A 22,921-nucleotide genomic window follows, 5' to 3' on the forward strand; every position below is an offset into this window, starting at 1 on the left:
TTTTAAAAGGGATTATATATTTATTGTAGAAAACTTGGGGAAAATTTTTGAGAAGAATATATTAAGTGAAGAACAAAACTGAATAATCCTATTTTCCAGAGCTAACCACTGAAAACACTCAAATATTTTCTGCCTTTTTTTTCTATGCTAAAGCCCTTATGGTTATGAAGTCAAAATGTACATAATATAGCACAACATATTACTGTGACCATTTTCTCCATTTTTAAATTCTTAGAAAACATTTTAATTTATTATATGGTATCTCGTCATTCTAATGTTTCATATTTAACTGTTCCTTTATAATTATTTATTTAGGTGGTTTTCAAATGAGCTTCCTGAATAAACATTTCCCAGGGAGTGTTTAATCGAACACTGAAAGAAAAAGAAGTTTTGGAAAAGCTGTTTGAGAAAAGCATCATATTCTCTTCTTTCAGATTCACAATACACATTAGCATAATTAAAAGCATTGAGAAGTCATACAACTTGAAGACCTGTTTTAACTTGTTAAGCCATCTTTTCCCAAAATGATTTGACCTTGGAATCTTTTTTCATAATACTTGCAATTCTCAGAACTAGAATTCCATAGAACATTCTTTGGAAAGTCCAGGAGATTTCTAAGCTTCTGTGTAATATATCTAATCATTTATAATCATTTGTTTACTCCCCTGAGATTATATCAGATTTATGATGCTTTAGTAGGAAAAATAATTGATTTATCGATTAGTAGCATTATTTGAAACAGGTAAAACATAATATACTTTCCCCAGCCTTTCTAGTAATCTTGACATTGCATTTGTGATTCTGTATTACAATGTCATTTTTGACCTTTTAAAACTGTGAACATTCAAATTTAAATTCCCTTTTTCTATTAGTGCCTATTAAACTTCTTTATGCTTCCTGTATTCCACAGGTCTTGCAAGAGCAAAATCTGTCCCTAGCCACACATACTCCAATGAAGTGGTTACCTTGTGGTACAGACCTCCAGATGTCCTCCTGGGATCGACGGAATATTCCACCTGCCTTGACATGTGGTGAGAAATGGAAGATTTACTCTAGCTAATCTCTCTGTAATGCCTGGTCTGGGCCATGCCCAGACAAACATTCTAACAGTTTGAATGAAGATTAATGGTGCAGCAGTGTTTGCCTGTGTGTGGCAGTATTGCTGGATTTTTTTTTAAGGGATGATTGAGAATGTTCTCTAATCAGAGGCTCTCTTGCACATGACATCTGGTAATGGTTCTTGATGGACAGGGGCGGAAGTATTTTACTGTCAGGACAATGATTTTTCTACCTAAGGGTCTCAATTTGTAGCTCTGTTTTATAACAAGGAGGTATATACCTCCAAACAGCAGTACGGGTTGGGAGTAGTAGGAAACATGTTTAAATTCAACAACAAAGCTCAAATTAAGTGATCTGAAAATTTTGGTGGAACTGTTAGGCACAAAATTTTGTGCAGTAAACTCTTGAAAGCTGGGTACAAATAACCCAAAAGGAAATAAAACAATTACTTTTTAAAAATATCACAGTAAGTTTAATTTCAATAGAGTCTCAGTTTTACATGGAGGTTTAACAAAACTTAAAAACCTGTTTAGGAAGCCCAAGACTAACAAGTTTTAATGGATAGTTATTATTAATTATAAAGTATAATGAGTTCCCAATCCAGTGTGATCTAAATCAAATAATCAAATAAGGGAATATTCTTTTTTTTAATGTTTTATTTATTTATGTGAGAGAGAGAGAGAGAGAGCGAGCATGAGCAAGAGAGGGTAAGAGAGAGAGGGAGACAGAGAATCCGAAGCAGGCTCCAGGCTCTGAGCAGTCAGCACAGAGCCCAACGTGGGGCTCAAACTCACGAACCGTGAGATCATGACCTGAGCTGAAGTCAGACACTTAACCAACTGAGCCACCCAGGCACCCCATGGGAATATTCTTTTTTTTTTTAAGTTTATTTATTTATTTATTTTGAGAGAAAGCATGAGCAGGGGGTGGGGGGGGGAGAGAGAGAGAGAGAGAGAGAGAGAAAGAATCCCAAACAGGCTCCACACTCTCAGCCTAGAGCTGACGAAGGACTCGATCCCATGAATCATGAGATCATGACCTGAGCTGAAACCAGGAGCTGGATGCTTAATCGACTGAGCCACCCAGGCACCCTGGGAATAATCTTATTTTTAGTACTCAGAAAAGGCTTCCTAGTGACTTGAAAATGTCCTCTATTAGTAGAAAAATCTCTTTTCTAGACTCACAGTTGGGTTCAAAGTAAAACAATTCACAAAGCACTTGTGCTGTTTTATCATAGAGATCATCTTCCATGAATGATTATGCCCCCACATACAGAATTCAGCTACAGGTCCTTATAATGTTTATGACCTCAATAAAACTTCCGCATGTGTTATTTATCTTCTTGCCATGCACTTCACTGTTCTTCCCTCAGTAATCTTGGCTTTCAGTAAGTTAGACTGCCTGGCTTCTTTTCTGATGTTTTTGATCCAAACATTTTACAGTGAGAAAACAATCAAGTTTCTTGTGATTTAGGGCACAGTGTAGATTTTCTTAATTTAGGTTCCAGCAAATCCATCCCCCCAACCCCCTGCAGAAACAGGATATCAAGATCTGTGAAGCCATTGAAAATATATGCAACATTTTGCGTACACATGGATATATTTATTTTTATGGGGTGTAGATCTGCAGCTTTCAATAGAGCAATAAAAGAATCTAGGTCATCAGACCGCCTAAAATCTATTATCATAAACTTTATAATGCCTTATAATAAATCTAATACCATTGTTATGCATATTCCAAAACCCAGAGAATAAAGGTGACCATTTATCACTAAGGAGCTGAGCTAATTCATTTTTTCATCACAATAATTTTTTTTGACAGTTGTTTACACAATTATTTTTTCCCCCACGGCTAGGCCGGGGTTTGGGCAAAATACATACTTTGATTGTTAGTGGTAGTGGAGGAAAAGGTTGGAAATAAAGGTCGATTAATACATCAGGATATCAGTTACTAACTTTCTCATTCCCTTCCTCCTTCTTGCCTCACATTTGGGAGTTGGATATATAAGTAAGCTTTGGTTGATATTCTTAAGTTACAGAGTATTTTTCTCTCTTTCAAATATGAATATTCTAAGTTGTCTTTCAGTGAGGTCAGTTAAGGACTCTACTAATAGAACACAGTTTGGAAATATTTGTGGCTTGGGGCCAGTCTTGTCTTAGTGCTTGGCAGTTCAGTTAAGTCTCTACCCTCATAAATGGAAGAGCTGTTTTTTATACACTGGTGGCTAATTTTTTCCAAACCTTTAAAAGTGCTCTTTAACATACAAAGACCACATGGATCATGACTTGCTAATGTGTCTGTTTCTGATATGTAGTATTTGACTTCTAGTCTGTGCCCCAACCTGGGGCGGCACCCACCCTTTTTTTCTTTCACGTGTGTCTGCATGTGCATGTGTTCATCCTCGTGAGGAAGGCTTGGGTGCTTTCTACTAATTTGCTTTAAACAGAGACATAATGAAGCATAAGAAGAAGACTGTTATTTAAGTGGAAGGGAGGAAAACTGATACAAAGTAGAAGACCCCAAATGCCCTTTTGTCTGCATGCCAAGATTATTCATTGCCAAAACCAAATAGTAAATGTGTTGTATTTGAGCAGCTCCCATGCTTATTGGCTTTTCATTTTCAAGCCCTAAAATCAGAGCTGTGTCTATGCTATGCCTGTCATTCTGACTCTGATTTCATGCCAAGCCATTTTCTAAAAGCCATTTTGTTATTATCCTGTAAGCCCAATAAAGTGTGTATATTTTTCCAGTTAAAGAGAAGTTCACAGGGCACTGATTTTTGCATAATCAATGCCATCGATGCCGGGTAGTCACAGACCTGGAAATGGGACTGTAATTGAGTCATGGCTCAGCTGCGCCAAAGAGAAGTGCAAATATGAATTCGTGAACAATAGCGGGGAGGCAGGTGGTAGTGGGTTCAGGCGATTTTTCCAGTTCATTTACCATCCTGGGGCAGTAGGGCAGTAACTAAAAACTAACGATCCCTACACAGTGTTACATTTTCCAGTTTTCTGTTTAAATAGCTGCAGGCAATAAAAATATTAATGAAGACACTTACGCATTAACATTGTCAGCAAGTGACAGAAAATCAGAGCTCGCCATGTTATGATTTACTGCTCTAAGTCTCCAGCACTGTGGTAAGGTATAAATATACTGTGCAATTCCATAACTAAGCAGGAAATACAGGTTTTGATACCTTTATCTCCCTCCATGAAGGAGGATTTAGGCAGAGGAATCAAACTAGACATTGTCTCATATATAACTTGTCTTAATTCTTGGATTTTATCACTCTTTGAAAGTCAAGGCATAGGAAATCATCCTTAAGCTTCTAAACCATAAAACACATTATGAGAATTGCAAATGTGAAAAGCAGCTTATCTGTGTAGTTCCTCCACTGTCAGGGAGTTCTGCTGTAGCCGTCGAGGTCATTGCTCTACATAAGCTTTCTGTTTCTTTATAGAAGCTCATAAATATGTTTAGATTGGCCTTTGTTTTCTAAAGTGGAAGGTCACCTGGGATTATTTAAAGGGATTAATTTTTTTTTNACTAAGCCACCCAGGCGCCCCTAAAGGGATTAATTTTTAACAAAAGGTGACTAATGTAGCTAACAAGTAATCGTATCTCAGCCATATCCCAGTTCTTCTGGGGGCCACAATATGTAGTGGCTCTACCTTGTGGAGTTCGTGACAGTGGATCTCAACATGAGGTGTGAAGAAGGAGAGCCTGCCATTCTCTTCCCGTCATCATCTTTTTAAAAGCTAATTAACATATTAACTATGCTTGTCAAAATGTGGGGCAAATCATTTATAAATAAGGCTGTCAAATGTAATGAGATTGCATAATAAATCACCCTTTTCTCTACTCCATCTCTGATTTAAGATTAAAATTAATTTATTTAACATTGTAGCAGCTGGGTGGTTAGAAAAAAACTCCTATACCACCCTTGATATATAGAAATATGTCTGCTTCCAAATTGATTTTGCATATGTCAGAAAAGGAGTTGCCTATTTATTGAATATTATAAGGCCATTTAGCTTTGCTTTTTTTTTTTTTTTAATAGTTTATTGTCAAATTAGTTTCCACATAACACTCAGTGCTCATCCCCACAAGTGTCCTCCTCCATGCCCATCCCCCCTCCCCCCCACATCCATCAGTCCTCAGTTTTTGTCAGCATTCAAGAGTCTCTCATGGTTTGCCTCTCTCCCTTTCCCCCACCATTTCNCCCAGTGAAGAAATGGGCAGAAGATATGAACAGACACTTCTCCAAAGAGGACATCCAGATGGCCAACAGACACATGAAACGATGTTTAGCTTTACTTTTTATGAAATAAGTCTAATCACCATACATAGTGGCAACATACAGAGTTCTGTCATTCTTAATGATCACTTTGAACCAAGGAAATTTATGTAATAAAATAAGATTTCCTAGGACTCAGTGTTTTAAGATAGAATCATAAATGAATTCTCTGGTAGCCCCCACCCTGAAAATAAATTTGTTCTATATGAGGTCCTGTCTTGAGTAATTGGGTGATAGTAGTAATAGTAATCAAGTCTTAATAATAATAAAATAATAGTAAAAATAATAGATACTTTATTGGACACAAACTGTATTCTAAATTTGTCTAATGCATTTTACCTACTGCAGCATGATACAGTAGAAGAAAACAAAACACAGAGAGACTAAATAAGATAGTAGAGGTCATTTAATTAGTAAATAGAGAAAACATGCAAACTTAGGGCTAACTTACTGCAAAGCCCTTTCTTTCTACAACATATTAAATCATCTCTTAAAATGATTTATAAGAAATTGGTTTTTACTTTACTAGTAACGTGATTCTAAAATTCCAGCACATTAAATTCCATTTTTATAATTTAAGTTATGCTCTGAGTCATTTTGGATCCTTTACTTGCTTTAAATAAAGTAGGTGGCTTTCAGTGTCACTCAGCAGGCTTGTGGACTGCCTTTCTCCCCTCATGTCAGTGTTCCATATCATGTAGTTTTATTCAAGGAGAAATTTCTTTGAAATAAACTTACAATGTGAATCACTGAATTGAATACATTTTCATGAGACCAATATCTGTGTTGGCATGTATTTTCCCAACTCTTAACTATTACTCATTTACTACTTCTGCTAAAATGAATGAGTCCATTTCTAAAAGAATGGTAGTAAGAATGAGAATTGCACTTCAGGAGCTATATAAAGTCATCTGTCTGTCAGCATTATTTACACATTTTCTTATTAATCAGTTCATAAGACCAAGGAGAGTTCAAATTAATCACTGTCAAAAGTAACAACTCTTTAAAAGCTCTTGAGAGCTGTTTAAATAATACATGATCCAAGTGACTCATTGGTATAGCCTCTGACAATGCAATAGAATATAACAAAAGCACAGGGCATCCTCAGACAGGCATCTGGGTGGTTGAAAGTTGAGCTTATGGGGCCACCATGGTTTCTGAGCCCATTTCTACTACTGAAGTCCCCTAAAATTAGAAATAATGTGTAGAATATCATCCTTACCAGGATACTTTTGAAAGTTAATAGTTATTCTGCTAGGGCAATGGGTGTAAAACAGATTTAACTGGGACTAAAGCAGTAATTGGCCAAATACTAGTTGTCAGAAAAGCCTTAATGTATTTGAGTGCTTAATTCAAACCCAAGGACTGCTGGCTACAAACTCGAGATTCCTAGCAGAAAACTTCTATTACATAGCTTAATAACGAACTCTCTACAAAAGTACAATTCTCTTAGATTATTATGGCATTATAGAGTGGCTACCAAAGTGTTGAATTAGCTGTGGCTCTGGAGTGCAGAAGGAGTCTTTTTTTTTTTTTTTTCTATCAAAAGCTTAGCATAGTTATGATTTTTACATCCCATATTGTTCATCAGTGTGTGCTTGTGAGAGAAACAGTGTGTGTTTTTAATAGATATGTTTGGTCATTTATTATTGATAACTTAGCTAAATAATAATATATAAAATGAGGCATTAATATGTAGTCTTCAGTACTAAATATTTTAAAAACAAATTAAAACTTCTCTATCAAAGTTGGCACAGTAACTGGCTACCCAAAAACTGATTTTTGGATGAGTTTTGAATAGCCAGTCACAATGACTACATTTCACAGTATTGAGAAAGCCCTGGGTATATTCAACTGCTTCATTGGTTTGTGGGAGTTGCAAGAGGTAGTTGAATGTGAAATTCTTTGGGAAATATGACTCCACAAATGCTAAGAATAGTTTCCTTGTCATCTCTTAATATGTTAATTAGCTAACTCAGATATATTACATTTCTATTGAAGTATAGCATTCAACTGCTACAGGACATATCAAAGAAATGGAAGATGCTATATTTGGTTTTAGGGAGATTAACATACTGTGTCTTGAGAATTAGAAATTTTGGTCTATGATGTTCTCATCTTACTTTCGTGCGCGCGTGCGTGTGTGTGTGTGTGTGTGTGTGTGTAATTTGAAAATACATAAATTAAGTCCTCCAAATTTAGAGAACATTGGCTATACACTAGCACCTTTTATGTTTTAATTTTTGTTTTTATTCATGGAGAAATCAGAAATCAGTTCCTTAATCATGTAACTAACAGTGGTTTGCTGTGTAAAGGAGAGGCAAAGTTGTAGTAGAAAACACATTAAAAGTCTAAATTAAGTTCTGTCTCTGCCACTCCTTAAATGTGATTTTGGTTGACTAAATCCCTTAACTGCCCTTCAGTTTCAAAATCAAAAAAACTATTTCAGGTATAACTAATAGCCACCACAACAGTAATAATAGCAGAAACAGTAATGTCCTGCCTCAACCATTCTTAACCCTCTTCTCTTATTTCCCAGAAGGAAATGCTTTCAACTCTTTTCATATCTACCTCCATATGTCTTAAAAAATATTTAAACTTTATATTTATATTGCTATTTCTTGGTTTATTATTTTAGATATTATCTACTAAGTAGTGGTTACGGTAGATGAAGATTTAATTTTCTTCTATCATCATTACTCCACTCCACTTTCACATTATGCTCCCCTAAAGAATCTGTATCATATTTTGACATATTAATATGTAAATATTATTCATGGTAAGTCAAGTAGTATCCATGATTATGTAGTCTTCTTGTGTAACCTTTTGTTTTTCTTGGACTTGATAATTGTCTCTGATTTTTATTAGCTTAGTTGTCTTTGTTCCTATTATTCATTATTTATAGGTGCAAAGTATTTGTCAATTACATATGAAAAATATTTTCAAAGTGCTCAATCGCATCATCAAATTTTTAGTCCCATTTAATTTTCTTGACACCCCCCTCCCTCAACTTTATTAAAATGTTCCTCTCAGCTCTCTTGATTCCTTGCATTAGCAGAGCTGAGTATCTGTCATGTTGTGACTTCCATTTGCTCCTCTACTATTATTATAGGTCCCAAGATAGTTATTTATTTCTCTCCAAATCTCTTCTCTATCCGTTTGTGCCCTGCCCTATGTCCTACACAGCTAACCCCTATGGAGTACATCCTCCAAGCTGTCTTAGCTACTGGTTTCCAGTTTGGTTCAGGTAAAGGACAGAGAGGAGAAGTAGACTGAATATTCTTCCCTAATTATCTTCTCTAGTCCATATTTCTGGAAATGACTAACTATAACTTTTGTGTGTAAGCCGTTCTTCCATGACTCTAGTTGTCAATAGCTTCCAGTAATACTTGACCTTTTTAATTCTAGGGAGAATAATGGCTGTTAGTTCTAAAGCAGGTAATGGCTTCCTACTATTGCTAGCCTCTTAGTGTTTCAATATGTCTTACTGATTCCCTTACACCTCTGTAAGTAATCACCTTATTAAGATCTGCTCTGGGTTAGATTCACTTTCCTTCTAGACCTTTACTGGTTCCAGATTCCCTATTTCCTGGACTCCATTCTTTCATCAAAAAGAATCCATTAGAGATACAATTTTCAAATTCTGAGTTTTCTGAAAATATCTTTATTCCACTCTCATACATGATTGATTTTAAACTTTGGCTGCATATGTAATTAGTTTTTCTCCCCCTCAGAATTTTGAAAGCGTTGCTTAATTTCTTTAGAGCTTCTACTATTGTTACTGAGATATCTGATTCTATTCTTACTAGCAGTCATTTGTATGCCCCCTCATACTTTTTCTCTAGAAAATATAAGACTCTTCTCTCTATTCCTGGTATACTGAAATTTCATGATAATGTGCTTTGGTTGTTTCTTTCGACTGGTGCTGGGTAGATTCTCTTCAATAGAAAGACATACGTGTTTTAGTTCTAGTTTTTGTTTTCAGTTTAGTTTTAGTTTTTAGTTTAGAAGAAGCTCTTAATTTTTAAAAATTTGTTTCCTTCCATATTCTGTCTTCACTCTTTGGAAAATTTACAGTAGTTTGGTATTGAAGCTCCTAACTTAATCCAAAATTTAAAAAAATATATTTTCTCTCTTACTTTACAACTTTTTAAAAATATTTATTTGTTTTGGGGAGAGCACAAGTAGGGGAGGGTCACAGAGAGGGAGACACTGGCTCCAAAGCCAACTCTGCACTGACAAGCTGACAGCAGCGAGCCTGATTTGGGACTTGACCTCATGAACTACAAGATCATGACCTGAGCTGAAGTCATATGCTCAACCAACTGAATCACTCAGGTGCCCCTTATTTCACAACTTTTTATCTTCTAAACCTGTTTTTTCTTTAAAATTTCAGTTACCATACATATAAGTACTCACTTCCTTTTTCTCTAGTTTCTATTGGAAGCTCTCATCAAATACTGTGTTAGGGGAGGGAGAATCCTGGGCTGTCCATTCACTTTTATAAATGAGGCACTATAAATCTATATACCTAGGGGGCACCAATTAACTGGTCAGTTTATTATGTATCGTTCAGTGAAAAAGCTAAACTTATCATTGGGAGATCCACAAGTGTCAATGTTTGAAATCCTAGCCTTTGTTCTTCCTCAGATGCTGATTCCTGGCATCTGACATCCTTAAGGCAAGACAGGCGATGGTTACAGAGACCAGTAAACCTATTTTTCACTTAGTTTCTCTTTTTTCAGCTCTGTGCCTCACCCTGATCTCTTTTATTCTCAATTTGAGGCCTTCTGGATTTAATTTTTCCAGAGAATAAACACCCAGATGGTCAGAGAAGACCTGTACATCAATTGCTTTGTACAGACTTCCAGTTCTCCACTCTACTTCCAGTTGTAGACTCATTTCACACTTTCTGGAATCTGTATCTCCAAGTCCCGAGTTGTCCTAAGTAAATAGTCTGTCAATAACTTGAAGTAGTAACTGCCTACGATCAACTTAGCTTTGCCACATCTTCATCCACATCTTCTAAAAAAATTTTTTTTCTTCTCATCTACTTGTGTTTCCTCATTTATTTATTTTACCTTCTTTAAAATGTATTCCTTAACTGACACTTGGTCACCTTGGTGAAGAGGTCTGCACACATTTTACCACATGTTCTACAGTTGTTGATAATTTAGTATTTGTAGCTTTAACTATGGACAGTTGTCTGCTAAGGCCCATGCCCGGTATAATTTGGTGATTTTGCTTGGACACCGATTTGAGTTGTAGGTGCTATTGAGTGGGAGCCAATCAAACAGCATAGTGTAGGCAGCAGCTTCTTCTTTTTTTTTTTTTTTTAATATTTTTATTTATTTCTAGGAGAAAGAGAGAGAGAGACAGCGTGAGCAGGGGAGGGTCAGAGAGAGAGGGAGACACAGACTCCGAAATAGGCTCCAGGCTCTGAGCTGGCAGTCAGCACAGAGCCCGACATGGGGCTCGAACCCACGAACTGCGAGATCATGACCTAACTGAAAGTCGGACGCTTAACCCACTAAGCCACCCAGGCGCCCCGGCAGCAGCTTCTTGACTGCCAGTATCTTAGTGTGGCAGTGGAAATTTGTCACCCTTACCATTTAACTGTTAGTGAAATCATGATAGCTTTGTTTATGAAAACAAACTTAAAAAGAAATCCCTGTGCTTTTTGATGAGCTAGTGATGACAGGGAATATAACGTGAAGTGATAGTTGTTAAAAAGATGAAAATTTTACATGAATTTAAAGAATTGACTGTAGAAAGCAGTCCTTTGGATCAGTGGCCTGTGTGAATCCAACATAAGCTTGCTATTAAAAAAGCAAAAGCAATTAGTGAAACATTTCCAACAAACGTTTCGTTCAGTATAAGGTTTCTAATCCAATGAAGGTGAAAAGGTAGACTGTTAACTTATGTGTACAGGAAGGACATATTGAATGGAAATCTAATTGGAGGAAAACGAGGAGCTTGTATAAATATCATTGTGTAACTGTAGTTAGTAAAGGGATTTGGATGTCTACTTTATACTGTTCATAGAAAGATGGAAGTGGAGACTTCTATACTGATATGACTTCTGTGAATTAATTCCTCAGGATACTGCACTATCTAGAGTGTACTTTAGTGGCATTCTGCCATGTAAATTAATATAACTAAATTATACTAGTGGACTTCTTGATTTTAGACACTATATTGTGTATTTGAGAAATCTTGATGATTGTGATTTTTTTTTTCTTCAGTTTGTCTACAAATACAGTGTCCTTAGATTCCTATTGGTAAAAGATGTCATTTGGGGATAGAAATGAATAATACAATAATTGGAAAAGAATTAAAGTCAAACTTAACTATAAGTGGCCAAAAACAGCCTGCCAAATTCCATTTAAAAAAATAAACAAAACTTAATCATAGTCTGTGACAGACACTTCGTTTTTTTTTTTCATACTCCAAATGCTTTATTGTGTTGCTGAGATGCTTATAAATACTGAAAAACACCCAGCCTGATCCCAGCAACCATGGCCCGGTGCTGGGATGGGGGACAGGGAGGTAGACTTACTGTTAATGCATGAAGGGCTGAGGCTAGGCAGCTGGTGTTCTGGTCCTCTGCTCTCCATTTCTGTCACCCTTCTGAGGCCAAAGGGAGGTCAGTCAGACCTTGGGTCATCTCCTTCTACTGCCTCCCCTTCTCTTCAGGTTTCCCTAGGGGTGTCTTAAGGGCCCTCCATCCCTGCTAAAAACTCAGCCTATATAGAACCCTTGTAGGTGCCTCTCCTATTCGCTTCCCTACTCTGGTCTCTGAGTGCCTCATCTTCATCCCTTCTGGCTCCAACCAAGGTAGGAGTAGAAGGAAGAGGGCTGGAATGGAGTCTGGCAGGCTGTGCATCAGGGCTTGGAGCACAGGCAGGAGGCAGGGAGGTGGGTTTAGTCCCTTCCTCCCAGCAGGAGATGTGTGAGGTCTTGGGCTGGAGAGGTTGCTGCACATACGCTCAGACGGGCCCATAGCTGAAGCATAGCGTTACTAAAAACAGAATCTGAAGGGCACCTGGGTGGCTCGGTTGGTTGAACTTACTTCGGCTCAGGTCATGATCTTCAGGTTCATGGGTTCGAGACCCATGTTGGGCTCTGTGCTGACAGCTTAGAGCCTGGGGCCTGCTCAGATTCTGTGTCTCCTTCTCTTTCTGTTCCTCCTCTGCTCATGCTCTGTCTCTCACTCTCAAAAATTAAAATAATAAAAGCATTTAAAACAAAAAGAACAGAATTTGAGTAGCTCCTTGTTTTCTTATACACATGAGTTGTTTATCCTTTGCTATGACATTTTATATTTCTCTGTATTTCCATAGAGACAGTAGATTCTAAGAATGGGATGTTTGCATAAGTGCATTTTCTGTAGAGATTGGCAAGGCTTTTCTATTCTTTCTTATTGATAATTCAGTGTTTTTTCCGTGATTACTAGCTTTTACCATGTTTTCTTCTGAAAACAGTATATATTCAGAGCCTACCTAACATAAACTCAACAAATTTTAAAACTTTATTATATTAACTATATAAATTTTCATCTATTTGTCATTTAGTCCTAACATGTTTAGTTTAGAAACTGTTACAGAGATTTAACAGCCCAGTGAAATCAATTCATAATTTTGTTGTATTGTTATTTTACGGCCATTTTTAACTCTTTGTGCGCGCGCGCATACACACACACACACACACACACACACACACAATAAATTGGAGAGGGTGCTTGGTTATGTTGTCCACATTAGCTGGTACAGGGGAAAAGTAAGAAAAACAAAAAAAGCCTCTGGGGTTCTAGGGCAGGCTTCTCCCCATAAAGATCTCCCTTGTGCAAGATGGATCTTTTTATTCATTCATTTATTCATTCAACAAAACCTTACAGAATGCCCAGACTTTCAGGAGTGAAGAAGACATCATCCTTGACCTCAGGCATCATCCACTGGTGCTACCAATTGTGTAGTCTGTGCAGCCACATTCTAGGGCACATCTTCTGGGAATATTCCACAAAATTCACAGACTTCACCCAAAAATGGATGTTTTTGCTTTCAGGCCTTCCTTCTATTATCTAAGATATCAGATGATTGTCAAGTATTTTACTGTCAAATATCATCCGTCCAGTCATATATCTTCATGGTGCCTATTCCAACATTCTTACCCACGGTCCGTTAAAGTCCAGCTATGCCGTGTGATAACTGGAAATAACTATAGCAGCTTAACACTCTGTAAATTGAAGTTCAGAATTCCTCTCATAGAATGATAGAATAATTTACATGAGGTTTCAGCAGTGATTTCTCTTCGTGATATGCAGATATGGTTTCTCTAAAAAGATTTGAATATGTCATTTGCTTTGATCTTTAAGAGAATTACCCATGAACATTTTTTTCCTGATTCCTCATTTCACGTTATTGCAGGAGGATTAATACATTTGCATGGAGAAATCTTATAATTTTCTTGTTCTGCATCAGCTGTCATATAAACAGAAACTAAAGATGTGCAGGGCTTATTAATTTGTTTTCTCTTGTCCTGCCTGGCCTACAGTTATTCCTTTGAGAAGTGCTTTCACTGGTAGCATTTTATTTTATTTTTTTTATTTTTTATTTTTTTAAATGTTTTATTTATTTCTAGGAGAGAGAGAGAGAGAGACAGCATGAGCAGGGGAGGGTCAGAGAGAACGGGAGTCACAGACTGAAACAGGCTCCAGGCTCTGAGCTGGCAGTCAGCACAGAGCCCGACGCGGGGCTCGAACCCACGAACTGCGAGATCATGACCTAAGCGAAAGTCAGATGCTTAACCGACTAAGCCCCCCAGGTGCCCCTCACTGGTAGCATTTTAAATGACTAATCAAATGGGACTTCTCTCTTCCTATATTGTTCCACAGTATAAGAAATAGTATTTTTTTTTTGCTATCCAGTGCAAAATTTGAGTCTTAAATTTTTTTCCTTAAATTAGTCCTCAGTAAGGGTCTTTCCTATTTACATTTTTGTATTAATTGTGACTAGTTTCTCAATGTTCCTAGTCCAAATATTCCCACTTATCTGTATAACCATAGCTGTTGTTTTAAGACTTCATCTTTGATCTTCATGATCTATGGGAGTCTGTTTTGAATATTCAGACATTTTTAAACATTGACAGTGGTCTTATTTACAGTATATAGGCAATGGTTATAGACTTTAGTTTTTAAAGATAGTTTTACTGTTTTCTCTGCTTGCACCTTAATTTTGAAGATTTGATTTTGGGTTTTATTTTTATCCTTGTTAGCATTTGTGTCACCAGTAATGAGAACCAATTTGCCATCTCTGTTCCTTCTTTTTTTAATCTGCCCGGCCCAACCAAATAGGAATGTTGTTCTAACTGGGGAGGCAGACTGGCGTCCTGGAGGGATCACTGGCCCAGGATTCAGTCACAGTTTCAGATTCTGGGACTGAAATGAAGACATTTAAACATGTAGTACAGTTTCCTTACATGTAAAAATCAAGACATTGTCTTAGGCATCATCTAAAGTTCCTCCAGCTTTAAATTTTAGCATTCAAGGAGTGCCTGGATCGCTCAGTCGGTTAAGCATCCAACTTTGGCTCAGGTCATGATCTCACGGTTCATGGGTTCGAGCCCCGCGTCAGGCTCTGTGCTGACAGCTCAGAGCCTGGAGCCTGTTTCAAATTCTGTGTCTCCCTCTCTCTGCCCCTCCCCTACTCATGCTCTGTCTCTCTCTGTCTCAAAAACAAATAAACTCTAAGCAAATACATACATACATACATACATAAATTTTAGCATTCAAGTAAATTGTACTACCGAACAAGAGGTTTCCATGGAGACTGTTGGAATTCCTTCACAGTGACTTACAAATGAAGTTAGGCTTAGATATTTAGGTGAAATTTGGTTTTAGATATTTTGCTGAACTGATTTTTTTCTTGCCTTTCATATAATATTCTAAATCAAGTTTGCTTCTAGTGCAATTTCTTATGTACACTCCTCAGACAGCTTATGCAATTCATTCATTCATTCATTCATTCAATTTAAGGATATTTATTGAACACTTTTTTTCTTTTAAGTAAGCTCCACACCCAGCTGGGGCTTGAACTCACAACCCTGAAATCAAGAGTCGGAAGCTTTACCAACTGAGCCAGGCAGGCCTACCTTTAACAGCAGTTTTGTACCAGACACTGGATCAGGTCCTTAGACTTGCAAAGATAAAAAAGATCCATCCAGTCCCTCAAGGTCAGAAAGGAAGGCAGTGTGAACAACTGTAGCACAGGTGTACAGTTAGTGCAGTGGCAGCTCAGAGGCAAAGGTGATAAACTAATCCTTGGTGGTTAATTGAAGAAAGAGGGGAGGTCAAACAGTGTCACCAAGAGGTAATTACTTGGGCTGACATGTCAAACCTATCTTTCAAAGTTGACAAAACTTTGGGTTGAGGAACACATAGGCCATGCCATGGACAAAAGTATCCCACTGTGGGGTGAAACAGCAGGTATTTGTGGGTAAGGAAGGACAGAGTTTAAGAAGCTGTTGAGAAAATGAAGGAATGAAAGAAGCGGGAAAGTGGTTGGCGACCTGAATGAAGAAATATTTAGGAACAGTTAGGATATGACAACTTGATGATTGAATGAGAGTAATATGGGAAATGCAAGGGTTTCAGATCATTCCTGAATTTCTAGCTCAGGTAACTGGACCAGAAAGCAAAAGTGCAACCATGTGATTAAATATACACACACACTAAAATATATATATAATGAAATGTATATACTAAAATAGATAGGTGATAGATAGATACATAGATGCATATTAAATTATTGTAATGTAAGGAGCATTAATGCCATTGGTGCTTTAAGATGGGTGGGCTTCCTGATCTTCTTCCCAAGTCTTATTTCAGCTATGGATGCTGGTAAGGTGGTTTCCATTTACCTGCCTGGTATCTCCTCCCAAGTCAGCAGCAGATCACCCTGGGCCTTGACTTTTCTGAACTATATTAACTTCCTGTGCTTCATTCTTTACTTTTGTTTAATTTTTGTTCTGATATGCTTAATTTGTAAGTACAACTTTTTAAGATGTTTCATGGTTTGAAAAATAGGTCTTAGAGTTTTCACTTCTATAAAAGATCTATTGTTTTGAATTGAGTGTTTTCCGAGATGGGCTTTTATACACAGTGTAGGGTTTGGTTTGGTTTTGTTTTCATTTCTTGAGAGCCAAGTTCTCCACAGAAGTATTTGACTAAGATATATTGTACCTATCTGTGCCTAATGAACCACTAACCACATAGTAAATGATGAGTGACAGTTTAATCAATTCAGTTCCTTCAGTAGTCACCAAGGGCATGTGAAATGTAATTTTTTAATCTTTCACTTTTCAAATACTGCAAATGCCAATGTGAAAAGATAACATCTGTTATGTGTAATAAATTTTCTTACAAGTTAAAGCAAAAAAATTTCTTTTTAAATTTTGATCTTTTAGAAGCTAGCCTCCTAGGGAACAAAACTCTTTGGTCCATTTTATAAAAACATACATTCCAACAGAGAAAAGTGAGATAAATAAATGGCCACCTTGGTGCATCAAATGGTACTAGCTCTAATTGCATAATGGCATATTTCAGTGAACCATAGCTAAATAAAATTACCTATTAGGTTAATTAATGTGGAACCTGTCTGAGTTAGTATTGCATTCCTGTATGTAAAATTCAGATTGTGTCTAGCATTTAATCTAATTTATTTCACCAGTCTGCTGTTTCTTTGTTGTTCCTTTGGCTGGAACCTGAATACACATTCTGAGAATTAACCTGAATTATAAAATTCCTTTCAACCTAGGTTCCTTTAGATTCGTGTTCCTCAGTTTCTGGTTCTATGACCAGTAGCATCTTCATTGCTTCAGAGGCTTGTTAGAAATGTAGGATCTCAGGCCTCAGCCCAGACCTAGTCCATCAGCATCTTCATTCTACTAAGATCCCCATGTGATTGGCATACACAGTAAAGTGTGAGAAGCAAAGCTTCAGATGCTTTTTTATTGATGAACACATAGGCTTTGAGGAGATTTCTGCTGCCAGTCTAATGTTGGAAGAGAAAAACAAAAGACCTACCTTGCAGTGAGTTATGGTCCTGCTCATCTTTCTTCTTGCCAGAAGCAGCTGACACTGTCTTTATTTACAACCTTCCATCCAAATGTTTGATAATGCAGATCATTCTGAATGGTTCTCAGTGATTCTATGAACATGAGTAGAGGCCTCCTCACTTTCAATTAGGGAAGTCTGTGAAAAGGAACAGGTCTCCTCCAAGGTGATAGGGTCAGCTGGGTGGGCCATTGTCCTCTGTGCATATATTCAAATGCACAGGCTATACTGTGCCATGATCCCTCCAAGCCCTGTGGGTAAGCTTTGCTACTTGAGAATGAAGCTGTCACTATCTGCTTAAAAGTCTCTATCCTAAGGAATCTCAAGTCTTTGCTAATAAACGGATGAGATTAGCAAAAATCTAGGAGAGGTTTTTTTTTTTTTGAGATTCTAATTGCACCATGTAAAATATTAAAGTCTTTCTACATAGTGTGCTGGGACTGAACCAAACTGTTGCCCTGAGAATTAGGGAAGAAGGAGAGCATTGCTGACCAGAATAAGATTAATGCCAAGTAGAAAAATGATAATGTCTGGGTCCGATTTTATACTTCTACATGTGAGATAATCATTTATTGGATTAATTAACATCTTGTAACATTAGTGTCTGCATGGGAAAATTGAGTACACTCCACTTGAAATGCCATGTGTCAAATGCAGATATTATTTGAGGGTAAGAGCGGAGGGATCTTTTTGATCCTTATTTTAGTTGGAAGATACAAAGTTATCCAACAAGACTTTAATGAATAGGTTATATTACAGTGCATCTTAACTGTGCCCAGTTAGGTGCCCAGCCCTATTTTATTCAGGTCTGGGAGGGCTGCTATATTGCCATAACCACTTTGACTCATTTGAACTGTATCTTTAAAAGCAAGAGACCTCTGGTTCTAAGAACGATGACAGTGGCTAATCCATTTATATCTATTATAGTTGTAGGAACTAATATGAGAAGCATGGAGTTAGGAGACCCAACCTGCTCTGAGAGATCAGGAAGCCTTCCCAGAGAAGTGGCAGCAAGATTTACTCTGCCCTCCTGTGATGGAGAAGTTTTTTGCGCTTCTCTGGGAATTCCACTTTTTCTCTGCATTCAGACTCACTGCTATTGCTGCAAATTGAACAGTAGATAAATTTTTCTTCTTGAATTCCTTTCCCACAGAGTGTGTATATCAGTTTTCAAATGGCTTTATATCAAAATTATTCTCTGATTAGTTGCTGCCCAAGTTATTTCAGGTTGAACCTTTCAGGTTGAACCTGTGAAAACTGACATTTCACAGTCTAGCCTGAAGTTTTAGATGGCTCACGCTGCTTCCAAGAAAGAGTTCATCAAAATGCACAGAGGCTCTTTTTTTCTCATATAGTGAAAACTCAAAAGGTTATGGCTTTTCTATTTAAAATGACTAATTCTATAGACAGTCCTAAGGAGATGCAGTCCTTTTTCATTTTGCCTTTTTTCAAAAAATAAACTTTTAATTTTAGAATAGTTTTAGATTTATAGAAAACAATAGAAAATCCCTATCTGTTCCTCACCTTGTTTCCCCTATTGTTAACATCTTACATTATTACTATACGTACTATATATATATGGTACATTTGTCTCAACTAATGATGTTACATTGCTATTAACTAAAGACCTTTGTTTTGATTTTACTAATTTTTCCTTAATTTCTTTTTTGTATTTTAGCATTTTTAAAAAATTTATTCATTTTAAGTAATCTCTATACCCAGCATGGAGCTTGAACTCACAACCCGGAGGTCAAGAATGACATGCTCTTCTAAATGAGCCAGACAGGCACCCTCTTTTTTGTATTTTAGTATCCCATCCCAGACACTGCATTACCTGTAGTTTTCAAATGTTATAATAGTTTATCAGACTTTCTTTGTTTTTCATGACTGACAGTTTTGAGAAGTACCAGTCAGGCATTTTGTAGAATTCCCCTCAATTGGGTTCATCCAATGGGAAGAAAGACAGGTGGAGTGATATTCTCATCACATCACATCACATCAAAGGTACTTGCTATCAACATGACTTATCACTGATGATGTTTACCCGGAATACATTGTTAAGGTCTTATTTTCCGTTTTTTCTCCATTGTCATTATCCATTTCCCTGTTGGTCATTTTTCTCCAAATTCATCTTCCATCCCTACTTCCATTCCCTGTCTTTCAAAACAGTTGCTGAGCTCAGCTCTAACTTGGAAGTAGGGGAGAGAAGGGAGGGTTGCACTGCTTTTGACTCATTCAGTCAACAAATAGTTTTGAGCTTTTACTATGCGCTAACACTCTGCTCTGCCCTGGGAACAAGAAGATGAACACAACTTTGTCCCCAGTCTTGGTCTTCCATCTAGAGTAGAGGCCTCCTAACTTTCAATTGGGAAATCTGTGTGAGAAAGAGCAGATCTCCCTTGAAGGTGATAGTGTGAGCTGGGTGGATTGCTGTCCTCTATGCACACATTCAAATGTAGAGGCTGCACTGTGCCATGATTTTGCCATGTGCAAAGACAAGTTGATATCCTTTGAATGTTATGAAAGAAACAAACTAGGGAATGGAGGGTGAAGCATGGAGCCTGGGCAGTAAGGGGTCACCTGCCTTACATATGGTGACTGAGAAAGACATCTCTGAAAGGAGCCATTTGAGCTGACCCGTAACGAACAAGAAGCATTTCTCCACGCACAGAGCGAGGGAACATGCACTCTGGGAGGAGGGAAAACAGCTCACACACAGACCCTGAAGTGAGGAGGAGGATGGTGTGTTTCAGGAACAGACAGCAGAGAAGCATGACTGGAAAGGAGAAATCTCATGGATAGAGGTGGGATGTGAAATTGTTGAATATGTGGGGACTTCACTGTCACAAGTCTCCATTCTTAGTTGGACAGGTACAAAAAAAGCTCAAGATACAGTTTTAAAAATCTAATTCCTCTCCTTTTATCAACACAGGGACACAGATGTTAGATGTGGGTTGAAGGAGGGCAGATGGAAGGAAAATAGCTTGAAATCACTTCAGACACAGCAACCTTATATTTGTATCATATCCTATTTATTTTCATTTATCAGGTTAAATTTCCTAATGTTTAGAAAAATAAAAGGTAGTATCTCCATGCAATAAAATTTGGACAGAACAAAAACTTCTAAAAAAAGTTCATAAAAGTAAATTCTCCTTCCACCCTACCCATTATTCAGATAACTCACCAAACCCTGTATTTTGAGAAGTCCTTATGGAACTGGCTGTGTAAACACTGTTATTAAAAACCTCCCTACACATTAGCTCCCAGTTTATTTCTCAGTTAAAAATACTTTAAGATAGAAAAAAATATTTTAAGATTAAAATATCCACCTTCAATCACATTTTAATAATCTACCAGAGTTTTGGCAAAATGCATGGAAACATTTAAAGTATATCTGCCTCAGGAAAACAGCTGAGAAGAATAATGAAAAACCAGATCATATTTGAGAGCCCATTTCTATTATTAACTTACTGACAAATTATCATAATATATAATTTCCTTTATTTTTTCTCCATAACTGATAAAGATGGCTTCTTCTGTTTACAACTATGCTTTTATCCAAGCTATAAAGTAGCATAAAACCATGCTTATAGGCAAGTGAAGTGTAACAAAGATCAGGGTTTAGCTAACTTTGTCTGTGAAGGATGAGATAGTACATAATTCAGAGTTTTCAGGGAAGATGGTCTCTGTAGCAGGTATTCAACTGTGCTGTCAGATTGAGAAGGCAGCATAGACAACACATAAATCAATGTGTGGTGGGGTTCTAATAAAATCTTATTTCCTAACACTGAAATTTGAATTTTGTGTAATGTTCATATATCACCAAATATTCTTCTTTTGATTTTTTTTTCAACCATTTGAAAATGCTAAAGCCATTCTTAGCTTATAGGCTGTTATAACAACAGGCACTGGGCACGATTTGGCCTGTGGTCTGTAGTTTGTGGACCCCTGTTCATTAGTGTGTGTGACTCCTCACCATCCAGTAGAGAGAGGGCTTATGCCACCACTAGTCTCGTTCATTGGCTGCCATGAGTGGGAAAGAACAAGGTGGCTTTACACCCAATGGTTGTAATTGCGTCTGTCCTCAAGACTATTTTATCTCCTAATCTGCCTGTAATCTGGGTTTTTACCCGTGTGTCCAGTTGTTGATCTTCATCCATCATGAATCCTAGGATGCAGAAAACAATTGAGTCCTAGCCCAGGAATAAAAGACAGAGTTCCTAGCCTAGTGTAGGCACTGCTGTTCTCTTTTAACTTTCTCTTCCATTTTCTAAGCACAACCATCAGAACAGCATTTGGCTCTCTCAAGATTCCTCACCTATCAGGTCCTGTTTTCTCTCCTGGCGTGCCCCATTCCCACTACTGTGTCATCACCCTATAACCCACCGGGGTCCCCTTTTCTAGTCTTGTAAGACTTCAGAAGTGCAAGTTCTTCCTCTCTCTCCACATTGGGCTGAGCGGATCTTCCTATGCTCCTTTGATGTTTATCACGGGAATTGTGTAGAATGTTGTAGAGTTGTTGTGTTCATAGTATACAGACATTCTTGAAGGACACTTGATAGTTTTCCCCAAGTTGACAACGTGCTAAAAGTTTGCATGATGCTGCCAATCAGAAGATGTGAAGCTGAAAAAAAAGGAAACTTTTCTATACTATCAGAAAATAAAGTCATTATTATGTTAGAAGAAAGTCTAAGTTATCTCTGTATTCTCTTTATAGAAAATATTATCGAATTGTTCTAGATGAGGTGATCAAGGATTATGCAGCCAGAATTGAGAAAGAAAAGTATAAGAGATGTGTGTCAGTTAATAAATATATTATGTTATTTTTCTGAATTTAACACTATTTGTCATATTTATTAGCTTTTAAAAATTTATGGTTTCTTTTGATTTATTTTCTCATTCAGGGTTTGCTTTTATACTTAATTTTTTATTCATAATATTATATTCTTTTTCAAATTAAGAACTCCCAAATTGTTTGACATTCAGCCTTAAAAAATTGTCCCTGCAGGAGCGCCTGAGTGGCTCAGTTGATTAAGCATCCAACTCTTAATTTTGGTTCAGGTCATGATTTCACAGTTCATGAGACTGAGCCCTGCATCAAGCTCTGTGCCAACAGTGTGGAGCCTGCTTGGGATTCTCTCTCTCCCTCTCTCTCTCTCTCTGCCTCTCCCCCACCCATGCTCTCTCACTCTCTATCAAAATAAATAAACTTTTTTTAAAAAGTCCCTCCATAATCATAATTACAAAGATCTTCAGTTCTGCTCAAAATCTTATTTTGATTTGTGGTGAAGAAATAACACATCCGCAGCATTAAATAACTTAGAAATTTTAAGCTCAAAAGAATTAAAGGATGTATGAGCATGGGTGGGTGTTTCACATATTATCTTATCTGGTAACTAATTCTGTATGAGAGTTTGAACACACTGCATTTTATGACAGCTTTAATTGTAAGC

The 22,921-nt window shown here is 37.2% G+C and overlaps 1 protein-coding gene across 1 annotated transcript in view; it reads left to right on the top strand.

Moving 5' to 3' along the window:
- The window catches only part of CDK14 (cyclin dependent kinase 14), a 563,883-nt gene that overhangs the window by 330,607 nt on the left and 210,355 nt on the right, over nucleotides 1-22,921 (top strand). The window contains exon 9 of the mRNA XM_077766835.1: nucleotides 911-1,031. Coding sequence (XP_077622961.1) covers nucleotides 911-1,031 — 121 coding nt within the window. The remainder of the gene's footprint in view (nucleotides 1-910; nucleotides 1,032-22,921) is intronic.

Source organism: Crocuta crocuta, unplaced genomic scaffold (assembly GCF_008692635.1).
Source record: "Crocuta crocuta isolate KB4526 unplaced genomic scaffold, BGI_CrCroc_1.0 scaffold165, whole genome shotgun sequence".
Taxonomy (NCBI): domain Eukaryota; kingdom Metazoa; phylum Chordata; class Mammalia; order Carnivora; family Hyaenidae; genus Crocuta; species Crocuta crocuta.